This window comes from Borostomias antarcticus (genome assembly GCF_949987555.1).
Source record: "Borostomias antarcticus genome assembly, chromosome: 16".
NCBI lineage: Eukaryota > Metazoa > Chordata > Actinopteri > Stomiiformes > Stomiidae > Borostomias > Borostomias antarcticus.
In genome coordinates this window covers 18,556,404-18,574,450 of record NC_140249.1, presented here as the reverse complement: position 1 = coordinate 18,574,450, position 18,047 = coordinate 18,556,404, and the positions used below count along the sequence as shown (strand labels likewise).

The 18,047-nt window shown below is 42.9% G+C and overlaps 1 protein-coding gene across 2 annotated transcripts; it reads left to right on the top strand.

Annotated features, from left to right (window-relative positions):
* Window positions 1-5,957: 5,957 nt before the first annotated feature.
* LOC311319848 (BTB/POZ domain-containing protein kctd15-like) lies at window positions 5,958-16,274 on the top strand (the record flags this gene model as incomplete). Of its 2 annotated transcripts, none has more annotated exons than XM_084451470.1 (5): window positions 5,958-5,966; window positions 7,727-7,902; window positions 9,074-9,218; window positions 15,386-15,688; window positions 16,116-16,274. In XM_084451470.1, the coding sequence occupies 4 exons, from the start codon at window positions 7,739-7,741 to the stop codon at window positions 16,272-16,274; spliced, it is 771 nt and encodes a 256-aa protein (XP_084307596.1). The 2 variants fall into 2 exon arrangements, with proteins under 2 accessions (XP_084307596.1, XP_084307595.1); XM_084451469.1 differs by lacking the exon at window positions 5,958-5,966 and adding an exon at window positions 6,241-6,252.
* Between the last annotated feature and the right edge of the window lie 1,773 nt (window positions 16,275-18,047).

Below are 18,047 nucleotides of genomic sequence, written 5' to 3'. Positions count from 1 at the left end.
AATATCCACAAATCAATCATGAACAAATATGTTTCTAAAATGCTAATTTCACTCAGTTCTAGTGTCTTGCACTGCATTTATTCTTCAGTCATTTTATGAATATTTGCTCTCTGATAATTCACGATTTTCTTAATTTTTGGGAGTCTCCATTCTGAAGTAGCTGAATCAATGAAGTAGCTTAATCAATAGGCTTTTCAACCCATTCAAGATGGATTACATCAGCTGCAATGCAAAATAGGTTATGATTATAATGTGTCCCTTTTGACAGCTGTCAAATGTACAGTTTGTCGTTAGTTTGTAATGAATCACATTGTGTTTGGGACTGCTTCTCCATTCAGCCCAAATTAATACAGACTTGTTCCAGTATTGTGCTGAGGTGACATTTATGGATATTTTAGTGTGGTAACAATTTATTTTCCTATAATTATAACACCATTTCTTTTTCCTGAGAGCTCAACATGGAAATACTTCATTGGAGAAAGAGTTTGTGTCCTCAATAACTCAACAATTACTGAAATGTGATCATTAGAAACCGGTGGTTAAAGGTGACATTTGATTGGGTCAGTCCAAATGCTTTTGGTGAATCTTTCTTTTTGCTTCCTTTCTGCCTGCATGCTCATTTTATTTGCTTATGCACACTCACAGACAGTATAACTTAAACACACACACACACATACACATACACACACCTGGCATCTGGCTCAAAACCTAATTATGAGTCAACTCCTGGTGACACCATTTGTAATACAGACCATCTCTCCCACCATGTTTCAGGTGCCCTCCCTTGTTACTTATATTTTCAGCTTGGCAATATAAACATGTCTTATCAGCAGGACTGTGTTATGTTTATGCCACCTTTCAATTTCGTCTTTGCACGTAAAGGCCAGAGGTTACAGTCAATGAGCAAGATTATATCTTTATTTTGTTTGATGTCCAGACCAAACTGTTTTTGATTTATGTATGGAGTTATTCTCTAATCCTATTTTTTTCTCTTTCTCTCTGTGTCCAGGTGCAAAGTTTGTGGTGGCACCAAGGTGGCCAGTTGGAAAGGTAAGATAAACTGAGGCCAAACATTGATTGGCCGGGTTTCCCGATAAAGAACTTTCTTAAGGAATCCTTCTTAAGCAACCCTTTGCATGGGAGTTAAGAAGTACTTTGGAGTTAAGTGCTTCTTAACTTGTTCGGGAAACCCGGCCAATATCTGTGGGCTGTCAGAAAAAGGTGACTTGGTCTCAAGTGATAACATACCACAAAAATAATGAAATGATACCATCTTGTGGATGCTTTGGGGAATTAAACTACTATATGTGTTGTAAGCCATGAAGAGTGAAGCATATTTCCTCATTGAAAAGCTTTTATCTTGTCATATTGTTACATTAACAAAAATTCAAATGTAATCAATTTAAAATGTTTAATAGATTTGGTTTAATTATATAATGAGAAAGGTACAGCACTCAACCACCAAGGGTCAACTGTAATAATAGCTCTTTTGATTTGTTCAATCTGCTCTCTGTCTCTCATAGGACCTGTACTCCCGAAGTCCTGTCGTTGAAGGAGTTGACCCCGGCATTGACAGAGCACAGGAAGTGGGGACCACGCCCTTCAACCCCACCCTCCCCAGGGAGCCACCTGCCCTCCAGTGGCTTCCCGGCCCGTCCATCTTGAACTCTGAACACCCACCCAGAAGCGCCAAATCGCCTGTCATCAAACGCCATAGAAAACTGCTGCTAAAGAGCGGCCCGGTGACCCCTAGCGCCACCGCTGGCGAGGAGGACCAACAGCAGCAGACTCTGACTCAGACCCAGGAGTCTCGCAGGCGCATCCTGCAGGAGGTCTGCGCCAAGTACCAGCCCAGCGTCACCGAGCAGCCCGTCTCCCGGCGACAGGTGTCCCGGGTCTTCGTTGAGGACAGGTCCCGCCTCCTCTACTGCGAGGTGCCCAAGGCTGGCTGCTCCAACTGGAAGCGGGTACTGATGGTCCTGGGTGGCAGTGCCTCCTCCACACGTCGCATCCCCCACGACGACGCCCACTACGCCAACCACCTGCGCCGCCTGGACGCCTACGATGACGCGGGCATAGCTGACAGACTCCGCTCCTACGCCAAAGTCCTCTTTGTGCGCGAGCCCTTCGAACGGCTGGTGTCGGCGTTCCGCGACAAGTTCGAGAGCCCCAACTCCTACTACCACCCGGTGTTCGGGCGGCCAATCATCTCCAGGTACCGGGCCAACGCCACGCAGACCGCCCTGAGGACCGGCACCGGGGTCACCTTCCGGGAGTTTGTCCAGTACCTGCTGGATGTACGGAGGCCGGTTGGCATGGACATTCACTGGGAACCGGTCAGTCAGCTGTGCAGCCCATGCCTGCTCCGCTACAACTTCATCGGGAAGTTCGAGAGCCTGGAGAAAGAAGCTAACTTCCTGTTATGCAGCATCGGAGCGCCAAGCAACCTCACCTTCCCCGACTTCAAAGACAGGAACCCTAATGCAGAGAGGACTTCCTCCAAAATCACACAGCGCTACTTTGCACAGTTGAACTCAACAGAGAGGCAGAGGGCATATGACTTTTACTACATGGACTATCTGATGTTCAACTACCCTAAACCCTTCAAAGACCTGTACTGAATACCCGGGTTGCCAGGTTTGAGATTATGAGAACTTTTATGGAGGGATTATCCTGTGGGCCTTGAATAAGCACTACAGACACGTTCATGTTTTAAATGTTGTTTCTTGTGATAGTGGAGTGTGATGAATTATTGTTTGATTTGACTACTTTGAGCACAGGTTCTAATGCTTTTTGCTGTTCTGCTTTTTTATTCCTTATGGGAAAATGCACTAGCTGGTTTACTTTGAGTCAGTGCACTTGTAGACCATGTTCCTGAGGTGTGTTATTGATTAGCAGGCATTGATTGGACCACTCTATAATGGACCTGACTGAAAGCAGTGTTCAGCAGTCTGGAAGTGGAGGATGAGAAGTACAGTCCATGAGAAACTCAGTGACTTCTGTGAAGTCAATTATAATGTGTCAGATGAACTGTCTATAGATCAGTCAAGAAGATTACATGCCGGAACATGAAAAGAGGCTGGTTTCAACAATTTGCATAGTCACACTGATGAAGAAGAATAACTGCAACTGCTTTATATTCCATTGGTAACAACTATAAATTACCTTCTTGGGGATTTGTTTTGCAGTGTACTTTCAGTGCAGAAGCATTGATTCAGTGTGGTGTGCAGCTATACATCAATGTGTGGAAGGAGAGATCAGTAGACCGCATTACTTTTGGTTCCCATAGTGATTCCTCCATACAGTAAGCCTACATTATGACCATAGCAAATGGGCCTTCTATTGTTTTGCACTTTTGAATATTCAAGATCATTTAGGCTGGCAAGATATGATGATATGAAGATATAATAATGGCAATGTCATAATATGAATGAAGGTAGAGTGAAAGTGCAATTCTTTTTTTATTTAATATGCAGAAGTCTACAAAACTACTTAATAATCCCTTAGCCTTAACACTGCCATTTGAAATGTTCTTTTATGTTGGTTTTCAAGTAATGTTGTCATAAGAATAAAAGTTTTAAGAAGCCTTTACTAACAAATAAAATACCACTATGTCATTGAATCCTTTCTGACATTAAGAAAAGTGTGACATTGAAAATGTGTCCTCGACTAGGAGGTTACATCTAGATCCAGCATAGTCCAACCTGATCCACAGCCTCATGTTTAAAAGCCCTCCGGTGCACACACAGTGCAGAGGAGTGTCTATCACCTTTTCATGTGTACAGTCATCATGTCTCCCTGTCCTTGTCTGGGGGGCATCTTTCTTCCTCCCCCTCTCCTCTTTGTGTCTTGGCCCCCCAGGCGCGGTGTCGGAGTGCTGTGAGGAGTGGAAGTGTGGGGGGAGTAATTCCCTGCGCCATGTATCTGTGTCGAAGGCACACTGGGTTGAAGAGGATGTATCCAAATACTTTATGTCCCATAGACACGTGTCCATAATGTCTGTATTCATATGGCTGGGCCAGTGGGATTTAAGACAGAAAGGGATATAATGATTAGTATTTATTGAAGTGTCAGATCTTTCAGATTCCTGGCCTGCCTGGGCTTACAAGATTCTATTCATTTAGCAATGTACCATATGTATTACCCTGTATTACATAGTTCATGAAATAACCTTATCTAATTATACAATTATTATTATTATTATTATTATTATTATTATTATCATCATGCGTGCATAATTCATAAGGGTTTAATGTTATCCTGGAGAAGGAAATTCCCCATCAAAGCCAGCTAAGGATATCTTGTGGCCTAAGCTAAAAGCTACATTTGACCCATCATCACTGTTGGTTAAAACATCAGTCGGATCACATTCATGTTTGAAGATCAACTGGTTAAACATATAGCCGCTACTGAGGTGCTGCTCGCTGCTTCCCTCGCGCACTCCACGGAAAATTCATAAATTAAGGAAATTAACTCTGAGTGCCTTGGGTGACTTTATAAGCTATTTAAATCTTTAAATTCACAACATCTTTCACATACTCCATCTAATTGAACTAACTGCAGGGTTTCTTTAATTAGGGAAAAAAAGTAATTCTGTTGGTTTGCAGCAGAGGAAGACACATGCACAGCCTCAGCCCAGGGCAAAAACAAATGGAAGATATTTTAACACTGAGTCTGGTAACAGACGTTGAGTGCATCGCCCCTTTCCTTTCTTGACTCCACTGATGAAGGGAAGGCGGACATTAATCTAAAATTGATTGAGAACATATTAACGAAGCAATATGTCTTATCCAAACCAAGTGCCTGATGTAATAAATTGGTCGAGTAATGGTAGATAAATCGTAAACCCTATTTGTTTTCTGACTATGTGTGAGCTCAACAAACGGGCATGCAATGGAAAAATGCAATGGAAAATACAAGTTGTATTAGCGAGCCGAACCATGGATAGATAACATGTAGAGCTACGTTTACAAAGAAAACTCCAGAATCTCTCTGCGTAATGCTATGCGCACTGGAACGTGGAACGCAGAATGATGTCTGCGGGGATAAGTGATGGAGTTATTGTAGGCTACACGGTTTGTTAAATAGTACATAATTCAAACATGTCTCAGGACCAATAAAAATAGACCAAACCCAGTTCGTAAAGGAAAAATACAATTATCCGCCTGCAAAACCTTGCGGCACACATCTCCATCTACCAGTGCGCAATAATTGAAATGGCGCATTTGGCCAGAGGCAGTTGAAAGGGCGCTTTTTGCAATGGCATAACGCATGACGATATACGTCATTGGTCTTCAACGCCAGAGGGTTGTTTGGTGATAAAATATGAGTTATTGGGAAGGAAGAAAGGCGAGGGCTACCGGACAGGGATGCTCTGTGCGGATCTGCGCTTTAACGCATATAGGCTATTGACAGTAGCCTATTCTTTGACCCCCCCCCCCCCAAGAAGTCAGATAAAATAGGCCAGTATCCAGGATATTTTCACTTCTCAATGGATGGTCGTCCACACTTATGTCGCTATATAAAGCCTACACTATAGTCTAAATGAGTGAATGATGGTATTATTCTGACACCGAGTAAGATTAGACCATCTGGTTCTACAGCCTACTGACGAGTCTTTGTTTTAAGAAATAGCCTACAAAGACACTGTTCTGGTAAAATACAGTTGACGTGTGGAATAAGGCAGGGGGTGGCATTTTCTTCGTGAGTAGAGTTGAGACGAGAGAAAAAGCTGCACCATTGTAACCTAATCCTCACCCTTCGGGCGTTTGGCCCGGAGCAAGAATTCTTTCAGCCCTCCTCTTGTTTGGAGACGGACTGGCGTTCTTCTTGTGGAGAGACTCGACGACTTCATATCACAGGAAAGAACAGGCAACAACGGATACGTATGAGCCACTACAGACATACACAAATCAGACATACAATTGGAAGGAATAATAATTTCTATGTCTTCAGTGTCCTCCCAGGTAAGGACGCACTTGTTTCGTATGTAGTTTTTTTAGGCGAATCGTGCTAATCTGTCAGTAGGCTACGCAACAGCGACTCTAAAATTCCAATATAAACGTAGATTTACAACCAAAGTTTCCAAATATCTTGGACTTCATTCGATGAGAATATAGAGACGCCAGTAGCCTATTTGGAGATTCTGAATTAATACATTATTTGCCGAAACAGGGGAACGAACGCACGCTTCAACAGTGACCAATAGAATCCTCCCCGGATTGCAACTGATCTCCTAAAATGTTTGAAACGGTACGGTGGGTTGAATTTATTAAACTAAAATCATTAGTAGGTTAGTGTAATTATTGACAATGTTTTCATTTACTTTCCCCAGATCGATGATTCGCGGTTAACATTGGCTGATAACCTAATGCCAGTTCCTATGCAGCTGTGTCTATAACCTAGGTACATGCTCGTTTGAGAGACTTTGACTTGACTCGCTGTGATGATACAGATGGTGTAGCCTATGAAGGTTTCAAATCTCCAGCTATAGATGTGTCTCTATAGAATGACTTTATATATAAAAATCAACCCAAGCCAAGCAAAATGTAAAAAGTTGATGTGACGGCCTGGAATCCCGCCATATTTCTCCCACATATTTCTCAATCTTTTATTTTAAATGTAGTCTATGTTTTATTTTATATAGCCCACAGTTAGGGTGAGGGAAACTGGATTTCAGAATTCTGGTTTGGACAGGGAAGACAACACCCTGGAAATATTTCTGAGGTCTGTTTGCGTGTTAAGCCTGGAGGCATTTCCCCCGCAGCAAAATAACTGAATGAAGTTCACCTCCTGTTCACCTTTTATGGTTCAAAGAACTTCTTTACAATTGAGAGACTTTGTGGGGGATGGCTCAATTAATTCAGAATCTGCCCTTGCCTGGTGCCCTGGGGCCATGAACGCCCTCTGTTCCCTCAATGAGGGCACCTAAACTACTGGAGCCTATACAACATGCATGTTCATTTGGACCCAAATAGGCTTCTGTCCATTCATCTGGCTTTATGACTGAAACTCTCTGAATGACTCAGAAATGTGTTTGAAATGAGTAGCCATGATTTAATGTAATTTTTAACTACACTTGAAATACAACAGTGCTGCATAGAGTGATGGCTCTTTTAGCATGAAGCCTGTAAACATTTTCACACACACACACTCACGGTAGACCTGGACTGATGGTAGGCCTGGACTTCAGTGAGATCTGAACACCAACAGGACTACAGCACCTTCACTAGACATATAGTTTAGTTCTTGTCATTATCTGTGATCAAAAAGGTACAAATCTCCGAGGCCTCTACCACCAGCCCTGACATGATAATCAACCAGCTTTTGGATTTTGAAGAATGGATACCTGTGTACTTGGTTAGCCATTGGAGCTAGATTTGCCAAGTTAGATGGACCAGTCAGAAACCTGACAACAGTAGACCTCAGGATGGTTGTATCCACAAAAGCCTGTGTGTCAAACTACAGTCTACAGGGCACATTGGCTTTTCCTACATTAAATGCAATTATTGTTAGTCGCTTCGGATAAAAGCGTTTGCTAAATTACTGTAATGTAATGTAGTTTGACACATCAGGCTTTTGTGGATACAACCATCCTGAGGTCTGTTGTCAGGTTTCTGGTATCAGTGGGGATCCCTGATTAGTCTTAGGGACAGGGACATTAATACTGCACATCTTCAACAGCTCACACATGCTCTTGTTTCTTTATCACCACCAATCCTTGTAGGAGGGAAGGAGCATGTCTAGGATGTCGCTGAGCCGATCTCCCGTCTCTCCATTGGCTACGCAGGGCATCCCATCACCTGCCCAACTCACCAAGTCCAACGCCCCTGTCCACATCGACGTGGGAGGGCACATGTACACCAGCAGCCTGGCGACCCTCACCAAGTACCCCGAGTCTAGGTATGAGGTGGCTGGGGTGGCATCCTTAGCTCTAGAATGATAGCTCGATGGTAGTGTACTACGCATAATAATGTGTACCAATGAAGAAACATGTGTGAGATAGACAGGCTGCAGGAAATAGTGGTTCAGCAGGACCAGAATGATTAGTCAGGTATAGAGAACAAGATAAATATAACAGTTAGTGATCTGAGTAGTTTTCACATACTGCTCCACACCTCCCCTTCCTTCAGAACCTCATCTGTCAGAAGAAAGCAAATAGAGAGACAGGGCATGAGAAGAGAGGAGAGAAGAGGAGAGGAGATGAGATGAGAGGAGAAGAGAAGAGAGGAGAGGAGAGGAGAGGAGAGGAGAGGAGAGGAGAGGAGAAGAGAAGAGAAGAGAGGAGAGAAGAGAAGAGAAGAGGAGAGGAGAGGAGAAGAGAGGAGAAGAGAAGAGAGGAGAACAGAGGAGAGAAGATGAGAGAAGAGGAGATGAGAGGAGAAGAGAGGAGAGGAGAAGAGAGGAGAACAGAGGAGAGGAGAAGAGAGAAGAGGAGAGAAGAGGAGAAGAGAGGAGAGGAGAAGAGAGGAGAACAGAGGAGATGAGAGGAGAGGAGAGGAGAAGAGAGAAGAGTAGATTTTAATTGCTTTTTGGAGGACAAAGAGAGAGGAGCTGAGAAGGGCTGAGCTGGCCTGGAGCAAGGAGGTGAGACTCCTGCTGGAAGACTGGAGGACCACCTCAGGCACCGAGGAAAGATGAGCACTGGCTTTTAGAAAGGGATTTGGCATTGATTCACTGGGAGAGAAAGATAGAGAGAGGGTGGGGGTAGAGAGAGAGAGAGAGAGAGAGAGAGAGAGAGAGGAAGGTGAGATTAAGAGGAAGAGAAAGAGATAATTGCATTACCCACAGATTCTGTTTGCTTGAGTGGGATCCAAGGACAGATGTCATAATCAGCACAATATGGACTCATTAAATCATGGAGTCTGAAGATAATATTCATCATTCATTTTTGTGGATTAATATAAATAGCCAAACCTAAATTGATTTTGGAGACACTTTGGATGAGTCTGATGGCATTCCACTTACACACTTCTAAACACCCACAAATGTACAGTAGCCAAAGTATCACAAAAATGTGATACTCTCTTTGGCAGTATATATTGACACATTTCTAATCATTGTCATCTTCCAGAATCAGCCGTCTGTTTAATGGCACCGAGCCTATCGTTCTGGACAGCTTGAAGCAGCACTACTTCATTGACAGAGACGGAGACATATTCCGCTATATCCTCAGTTTCCTCAGGACCTGCAAACTACTTCTCCCAGAAGACTTCACGGTAAGCAGTTGTACTTCCTCTAAAGCTGGGGTGACTTATTTGGACTCATCTCATCTTAGATGGCTAAGTGTAGACGTTAGCTGAAGTTATGGTTTCAAAATTAAAGGGGACCTATAACTCACTTTTTCTGTGCTTGTGCACATACATTTGCATTTATGGTGAAATAAGGAGACCCAGTCAGATTATTGTGGGCAGCCAATTTCTGAACAGTTGTTCCGATTTGTCTGAGCTTCTGACATCAAAAGACCCCCATCTGAAAAAAAAGGTAATTAGCCATTCAGAAATGTCCTGCTGCATTTGCATTGTTTGAACTTCTGGAGACATGGACAGAGTGGGGGTAGTGAGCAGCATCTCATTTGCATTAAAGCTACAGACACATAAATGGCACATCCGGAACAGGACTGAAACAGAGGTGGTATAGAGGCATGCTAGAATGCTTAATCTGAGTGGTATTTTCAGCAAAAATGTTCAAAGACATGTTTTGGGGATCCCAGAGACCTATATTTAGGCCTAGGTAGGCTATAGGCTAGGTTAGCCTACGTGCTTCAAAGAGCCATCAAATCTCAGTGGCTACTGCATACTGTGAGAAGTTAGCAACACACGACCACTGCATCACTGTCTGGAGCCTTACAGAAATGTATAGGAAGCATGGAAACAAAGGTCATCATATAGGCTATTGCAACAGTTTGTGGGGATGGTGAGCAGCTAGTTAGAAAGAGAAACGTTAGGCCACTTTATGTATCTGGTTTTCTATTGATTTGGAACTTTTCTGTCCCAAATCCTGCCAATCCATTAACTTATGTTATTTTCCACATGTGTATCCCATCCAGATGAGATGAGTCCAGATGCTCTCAGATTGTCTGTGTGGCCTCACCTTAAAGAGGACTATGCTTCCTCAAAACGTCAGCACTCCAAACGTAACAGTGAGTGTATGTGAGTGCTGTCAGTGCTAATCTAACAGCACCTATAAAGAGTGTCCTACCCCCTTTGGACCTTTTCACATTTAATTGTGTTACCACATGGAATAAAAATGGACAGGATTTATCTTTTTTTTGTCACTGATAAACACAAAGTGAATAAAAAACAGTTTCCTCAAATAAGTAATTTAAGTAAAAAAAACAGAAAATGAATTGCCCCCCCCACGCCACCACCACCCTCTGTTTTGGCAGCCATTACAGCTGTGAATCTGTTTGGGTAAGTCAGCTTTGCACATCTGCCTTTGCGCATTTTTCTCACTTTGCCATTATCTAGAATACTTTGTCTTTATCAGTGACAAAAAAACTAGATTAATACATTTTGATTCCATGTTCTAACACAATAAAATGTGACCGATCGTAAATTTGCAATAGCTGCGACCACATTACATGCATGTGCGGAGAGCATGTTTGTGGACATTTTTGTGGACCAACTGACTGACAGAGTGAGCAGTAGAGCTGCTTGTCATAGGTTAAAGTCCAAGGGGGTGCACTGTATTTCTGGATTAGGGTTAGGGTGTGGTGGGGTGTGGAAGAACCAGAAGTAGCTAGGGCACAAATGATATGAATTATTTATACTTGTATACAATTGAAAAAAAACTGAAACATAAATACTAGCTCGTAGTGTTATGCAAAAATGGAAAATGACCATGAGGTCATACAAGTTATTCTTCACTGCCCAGCAAATACACTGTTATCTTCATCCTATCACAGTTACCCAGTAGGAGCTGCTTGCTTTTTCTGACACTTTAATCAGTGCACCATTACGCCTGTGGCTGCTGTAGGGGTCGATTCTGAATAGCTTGCAGCAGGGGTACTGTGTGCTTTGCTAAATTGATGTTAGGAGTGTGTGTGTGTGTGCGTGTGTGTGTGTGTGTGTGTGTGTGTGTGTGTGTGTGTGTGTGTGAGTGTATGTGTGTGCGTGTGTATGCACGTGTGTATGCGCATGTGTATGCGTGTGTGTGTGTGTGTGTGTGTGTGTGTATGTGTGTGTGTGTGTGTGTGTGTAAGAATGTGTCCGCACGTGTATGCATATGTGAATCTATGTGTGTTAAAATGAGTATTCTGTATTTGTGTTTGAACGTGATAGTGCGTTTGTGTGTGCGTGTGTGTGTGTGTGTTTGTGTCAGTGTGTTTGTGTGTCAGTGTGCATATTGCATCTCTCTCATCTCCTTCCCTGTAGTTAGCCTTGCCTGTTATTCTGTGCTTTGCTCAGGATGACTAAAGTGCCTCCAGGACAGAGCCCGTTTTTAGAAAACACATCTATCCCTTGCTTCAAGCCTATGGAGGGAGGGGAGCTAAGGAGGCTCGCCTTTGATACAGAGTGGAGCCTCGGGGACAAACAGCTCTGTAAGCCCTGTGTCTGCTTGTTGTCAGAAGCAGTATGGAGGAGTAGAAGGAGAGAGAGAAAAGAAACTCTTTCTCTTTCACACACAGTTAATTATGAATTGATGTCTTCTATGTGTGTGTTTGCATAGCATCAGAATATAGAGCATGCGGGGTGAGTAAGACACAGACGAGTAAGACACAGACGATCTGAGAGCATCTGGACCATGGATGTATTAATAGATCTGGACTCATCTCATCTCAGCTGGGTTCAGATCTCTGGAATGTTGAGTTCCAAGATTCTGAGGCCAACTGACAACATCGGAAATGTGGCTAAACACCACTGGTCAGTGCTGGATAGTCTTATTGATATAGCTGTAAGACATGCCACTTGTAACCTGACGCACTAGATGGTTTATAACACAGAACAGATAAACTGAATGTGAGCTCGGCTACATCAATTGTGCAGTTCTCTAAAAAAATTGGCAAAAAGGTTAGCTGTAGGCTAATAGCCTACTACTAGTGGTAGAGGCATTGCCAACTTAAAGGTGTTATAGATAACATTTTTTTGCAGACGAATCATAAAAAAAGACAAAAACTCAAGGTTTTAGTATTTTGACTCCCGGCACAGAGATACCATCATACTATTCGCTCACAACCCTTGTTAAAGGTGGGAACCAAACCTCAGACATCTCAGACAGAGATAAACACAACATTCATTTCGGACCATCACAATTTTTTAAATGATTAATTCGTAATCAATAATCTTTTGGGGAGATAGCAATACTTTTATTCTGCACCTTTCAAAAGCTCTGTGGATGTATAATTGTTTTACTACGGCACAGCCCGAGCAGAGTAGAGCAGAGCTGTGGTCAGACCAGCAGAGCAGAGGTCAGACCAGCAGAGCAGAGGTCAGACTAGCAGAGCAGAGGTCAGACTAGCAGAGCAGAGGTCAGACTAGCAGAGCAGAGGTCTGGTAATGAGTTTGTAACCCTGATAGTGTATTCAGCCTGTTATTTTGACTATTTTGGTTCTTGAAGTGGTGTTTTTACAGTGAACTTTTAACATTGAAGTCAATGGGCACTGCCGCATCCGCACCCCAGACTGACCAATATGGCTGCCAGGTGAATAAGGCGAATTGACTTCCATTGTACCCCAGTGAGAGCCTGAAGAAAAACTGCAGCTAGCTCAATACTGGAACGATCAGTGAAATTATGGTCTCTACGTTTAAGGTTCATGGCAGACAGACCACATATAGCGCTAAATGTCCAAAATAGCACACTACCCCTTTAAGTAGGCCTGGTAGTGCAGGAATACAGTTTCAGGAGTCCATGTCTCAATTTTACTGCCTTTTATTTTATTTTAAATCAAATTCTCTTCTTCAAACAGAGGCATCATGCCATGGCAGTCAACATTAGAACACAAAACAATGGATATTATATACTGTAGGAACTACACAATCAAGTTCAGGTGCGTGCCTCCACAAATTGTACATCAATCAATCAATGATCCACAAAAAGAGCGTGTTGCTCTGGAATGCACTCTTAGGCCTATAAAAAAAACAATAGACAGAAATGCATCAAACAGTACAGTTCCATCAAAACAAAAAGGACATTCAAAACAAACATACTGTAACTACAGGCCAGTAGGCTGGAGGTAGGGCACGCTTCTCAAAAAGACTTGTAGAGTACGATGCTGGACTCAAAAGTGAAATATATTTACCAGGGCTGTCTTTGAAAAAAGATCAGACAGAGCAGCACACATTGATTAAAGCTCACAGACAGAAAATCTCTTTCACTGTTTATTTTGGCCAGTTAGTAACAACGCTGACGCGTTTTGGCTGGAAAGCCTTTGTCATAAATACAGGCCATTCATACAATAGGCTATAGCTTACAATTATAGGCTATAATAATATAATCCAATGTAGGCTATAATAACCCAATGTAAATAACTCAACACAGGCTAGGCCTACTAAAAAGTCTCAAGGCCTATGTGATATAACAACATTAAGTGCATACACTATATGGACAAAGGTATTGGGACACCTACACATTACACCTACAGGAGCTTTTATGACACCCCATTCTAAATTCGTAGGCATTAATATGGAGTTGGTCCCCCTTTGCAGCTATAACTGCTTTCAGTCTTCTGGGAAGGTGTTCTATAAGATTTTGGGGTGTGTCTGGTGGATTTTCTGCCCATTCATCCAGAAGAGCATTTGTGAGGTCAGACACTGATGTTGGACAAGAGGGCCTAGCTGGCAATCTCCATTCTTGTTCATCCCAAAGGTGTTCGATGGGGTTGAGACTGTGCGGGCCAGTCAAGTTCTTCCACACCAACCATGCCTTTATAGACCTTGCTTTGTGCACTGGGGCACAGTCATGCTGGAACAGAAAAGGGCCTTCCCCAAACTGTTCCCACAAAGTTGGAAGCATAGAATTGTCCAAAATATCTTGGTAAGTTGAAGCATTAACATTTCCCTTCACTGGAACTAAGGGGCGTAGGCCAACCCCAGAAAAACAACCCCAGACCATTATCCCTCCTGCACCAAACTTTACAGTTGACACAATGCAGTGAAGCAGGCAAAGTTCTCCTGGCATTCGCCAAACTCAGACTCATCCATCAGACTGCTAGATAGAGAAGTGGGATTTTTCACTCCACAGAACACATTTCCACCGCTCCAGAGTCCAGTGGCGGTGTGCTTTACACCACTCCATCCAACGCTTGGCATTGCGCTTGGTGATGCAAGGCCCTCTCGTCCAAAATCTGTGTCTGACCTCACAAATGCTCTTCTGGATGAATGGGCAAGAATTCCCAAAGACGCCTTCCCAGAAGAGTGGAAACCATTGCTGCAAAGGGGGGGACCAACTCCATATTAATGCCTATGAATTGAACAACTTTGAGACAACACTGGACTGAGTGCAGGAATGAGACGGGACAGTGCAAAGGTAGGACAGTGCAAAGACAGTACAAAACACAAAATACAAGTGCAAAATAAGATAAGATAAAAAAAAAAAAAAAAAAAAAGGTAAATGTAGTGGTCAGTGTATATACAGTGAGTGTGCAAAGTGTAATGTGAGTGTGTGTGTCTAGTGAATGCGACATGATATGTGAATGTGGTGCGTCCTATGTACAGTACATTGGGTGGTCATGTGCAAGTGTCTCCTGATGAGGCTGATGGCCGTGGGGAAGAAGCTGTCTCTGTTGCGTGCAGACATGGTCCTGATGGACCGCAGCCTCCTGCCTGAGGGGAGTAGCACAAAGAGATTATGGCCGGGGTGGGAGGGGTCGGCCGCAAGCTTCCTGGTTTCGCTTCGGGGTCCTGGAGTTGTGCAGGGCCAGAAGGGAGGGCAGGTTGCAGCCAATCACCTTCTTGGCGGAGTGGATGACATGCTGCAGTTTGCACCCTGTTCATTCGCTGTCCAAAAACCTACCAGTCAATTAACTTATTTTATTCTCAACATCGAACAGAAAAGGTTAACTTCATTGAGTAGGCGATTTGTATGAATACCTAGCCTATCATCCGAGCATTTGCTGGGGATATCCAACACTCGGGCTGTATTATTATTATTATTATTATATATTGTCACACCAGACAATATTGGCCGGGTTTCCTGATAAAGGACCTTCTTGAGGAACCCTTCTTAAGCAACCCTTTGCATGGGAGTTAAGAAGTACTTTCGAGTTAAATGCTTCTTAACTCGTTCGGGAAACCCGGCCATTATCACTGCCAAGAGGATACCTATGTTGGTATTTGTAAGGTTTCCTCAGAGGGTACCCTGAGTTATGGCATGGCCCTTACCCGGAAACATTAACCTTCACCAGTTGGCGTGTGTCTGATGTGTGTGTGTGTATCATGTGTTGCAGGACTTACCCCAGCTGTACGAGGAGGCGCGTTTCTACCAGCTAACGCCCATGGTCCGCGAGCTGGAGCGCTGGCAGTCCGAGCAAGAGGGTCAGAGGTCGCCGCCTTGCGAATGCCTGGTGGTGCGCGTGACCCCTGACCTGGGCGAGAGGATCGCCCTCAGCGGCGAGAAAGTCCTCATCGAGGAGATCTTCCCCGAGACCGGAGATGTTATGTGTAACTCGGTCAACGCCGGCTGGAACCAGGACCCCACGCATGTCATACGTTTCCCCCTCAATGGCTACTGCAGGCTCAACTCTGTCCAGGTATGATATGGCAAAGATACGGTCATCTCTGTTACATTTGTTTTTATTATGACCTTCACTTCACCAGGTAGGTTTGTAGAGCAGCTAGTAATCTAGTACCACTGTACATTTACACAGAAGACTGGTCAACTGAAGCCAGGTTCATCATTCAACATCTAAGACAGTTTTAAGCTGTTTTAGAAGAGAATGTTTGTTAGTTTTCTAAAACTGCTTAAAAATGTTGTATGTGAACCCGGTTTCAATAAGATGACAGACTGTGTCAACTCCATGTTAGCAAATCACCTCCATGCAATATCAGTGCCTAAGTGGATAAACTGAATGATGCATTGGAATTATTTTACTGTGTTCTGTGTTGCATGCTTATGCGTTATGGGACTGAACAAGTAACGTTTGCCGTTAAATCCTCAAATTCTTGTCTTCTGCTCAGGTTCTGGAGAGGCTATTCCAGAAGGGTTTCAGCGTTAAGGCGTCGTGCGGCGGCGGAGTTGACTCTTCCCAGTTTAGCGAGTATGTCCTGTGTCGTGAGCTCAGGAATCAGTCCATCAGCAGCACCCCCATACGGATCAAACAGGAACCTCTGGACTAGCTCAACCCTACAGAGACTCAGATGGCAGGAAGTCACCTCCAGCATGAGAATCTACCATCACATCCAGTCTGAAGTGAGATGTGAGGTCTCAGTTCTGTTGAGACCCAGACACTCTAGATGAAGGTCCACAGAACCATCACAGGAACCGTCTCACTTGATTGTTTCATTTGGAGTCATTATATTGCCAATTTTGACCAGATATTAATATTTTGGATTATTGAGAGATATAGTAAACAAATTTTCTCTGGACAAGGGGAACAGAGGGAGTAGGGAAACATTTGGATGACGCAGCTCTCAGCTCTGGCACCTTGGTGAAGCCTCAGTAAATCAACAAACTAGGATGTAGAACCAAGTTTCTTGCTACGCTATTTTATAATTATTCTCTATGCTTTGGGTGACACCTTTGTTTGGACTGAGAGCAGCATCATGGCTCTCTATTGAATCTTGACATTTTTCATATTGATCATTTTCCTGGATAATTCATTTTCATTGTATATATAAATGCAGTGAAAGGTGGTTTTTGTTTGTGATATGGTGCTGAGGTGCACATAATTTAAAGATTTTGTTTTATAAAACTAATTCAATAACTGATATTTAAAGTATTTGTTTACTCTTGTCATTTTTTTCCTTTTTCCTGTAGAATTGCATTCATAAAAAGATAAACTGTCTCGTTTGAAGTCCACAACTATCTAAACTCAACAGGTTGGGTACATTACATTTCATGGAACAGGCTTTCATTCTTTTCAAAGTAGCAAAGACATTTTGGATGAATCTCATTAGTGATGACATTTAAGACCTGCACTGTCTTGCTCTTCTAGTTCTCTTCAGTCAATTCAACCGCTTACTTCCTTAGTGAGACTTTCAGAATCCAATGCAACAGTTTTGAGCATAGCCATGACACTGTAGGATGCATTTATTCTGAATTCATTTCTTTATTTAATTTTTTTTGCAAAGGTACAAACAATAGTAAAATTGCATTGCCTGAAATGCATCAGGCTTGAATACAGACTGTAGGAAATATAAATAGTCACAAAAATGTGTCCTTCAACGGATGATAGCTGGGTGCTCAAGACCCAGGCTCTTACTGAATGTACATACACCACAGCTCTGTTTATCAGTTAGATCTATGCACTATACAAACAAATGCCCAATACAGTAAAAAAGAAAAATAAAGCATTAAAAACCCTCAATGTACAGTCATTCCAAAAAGTCAACTGATAGTGACATTTCAGCAAATTGTGAAGCCGTAGAATATTCCATTTACATTAGAAAATATTGAACAGACAGACTGTTACAGATCAATATTTTTTAGAATAAAACTGTTAAAGTTTGAATCTAAGATGGTAGGTTTAATGGAGAAGTGTTAAGAGCTGTCAAACAAGTTTACATGGTGGGGGAAAAAAAGGAGTTTAGGATGAGGTTAATATGAAAGTCGCAGGAATGATGCTTCATAACAACATTGTGTTCCTTTCATAAGCCTTCATCATCTCAGCCTGAAAGAGTGAAGCGTTCAGGAGAACCAGCTCCCTGTGTTCTGTGATGATGTATGAGTATGAATCATCATGAGCCCATACATTGTGTTCTATAAACCGATTACCCAGGAATCATTTACCTGCCACAGGAGTTCAGTCCATGTATAGAATGTCACAGGATGTCTAGATACTGTATTAAAGAAACAATTGTATGTATGCAAATGTTTCTGAATATGCAAATTACCAGGTAAGTATCATCCTACTTAACCTACACTCACACCCAACCCGCCCACCCCCCCAA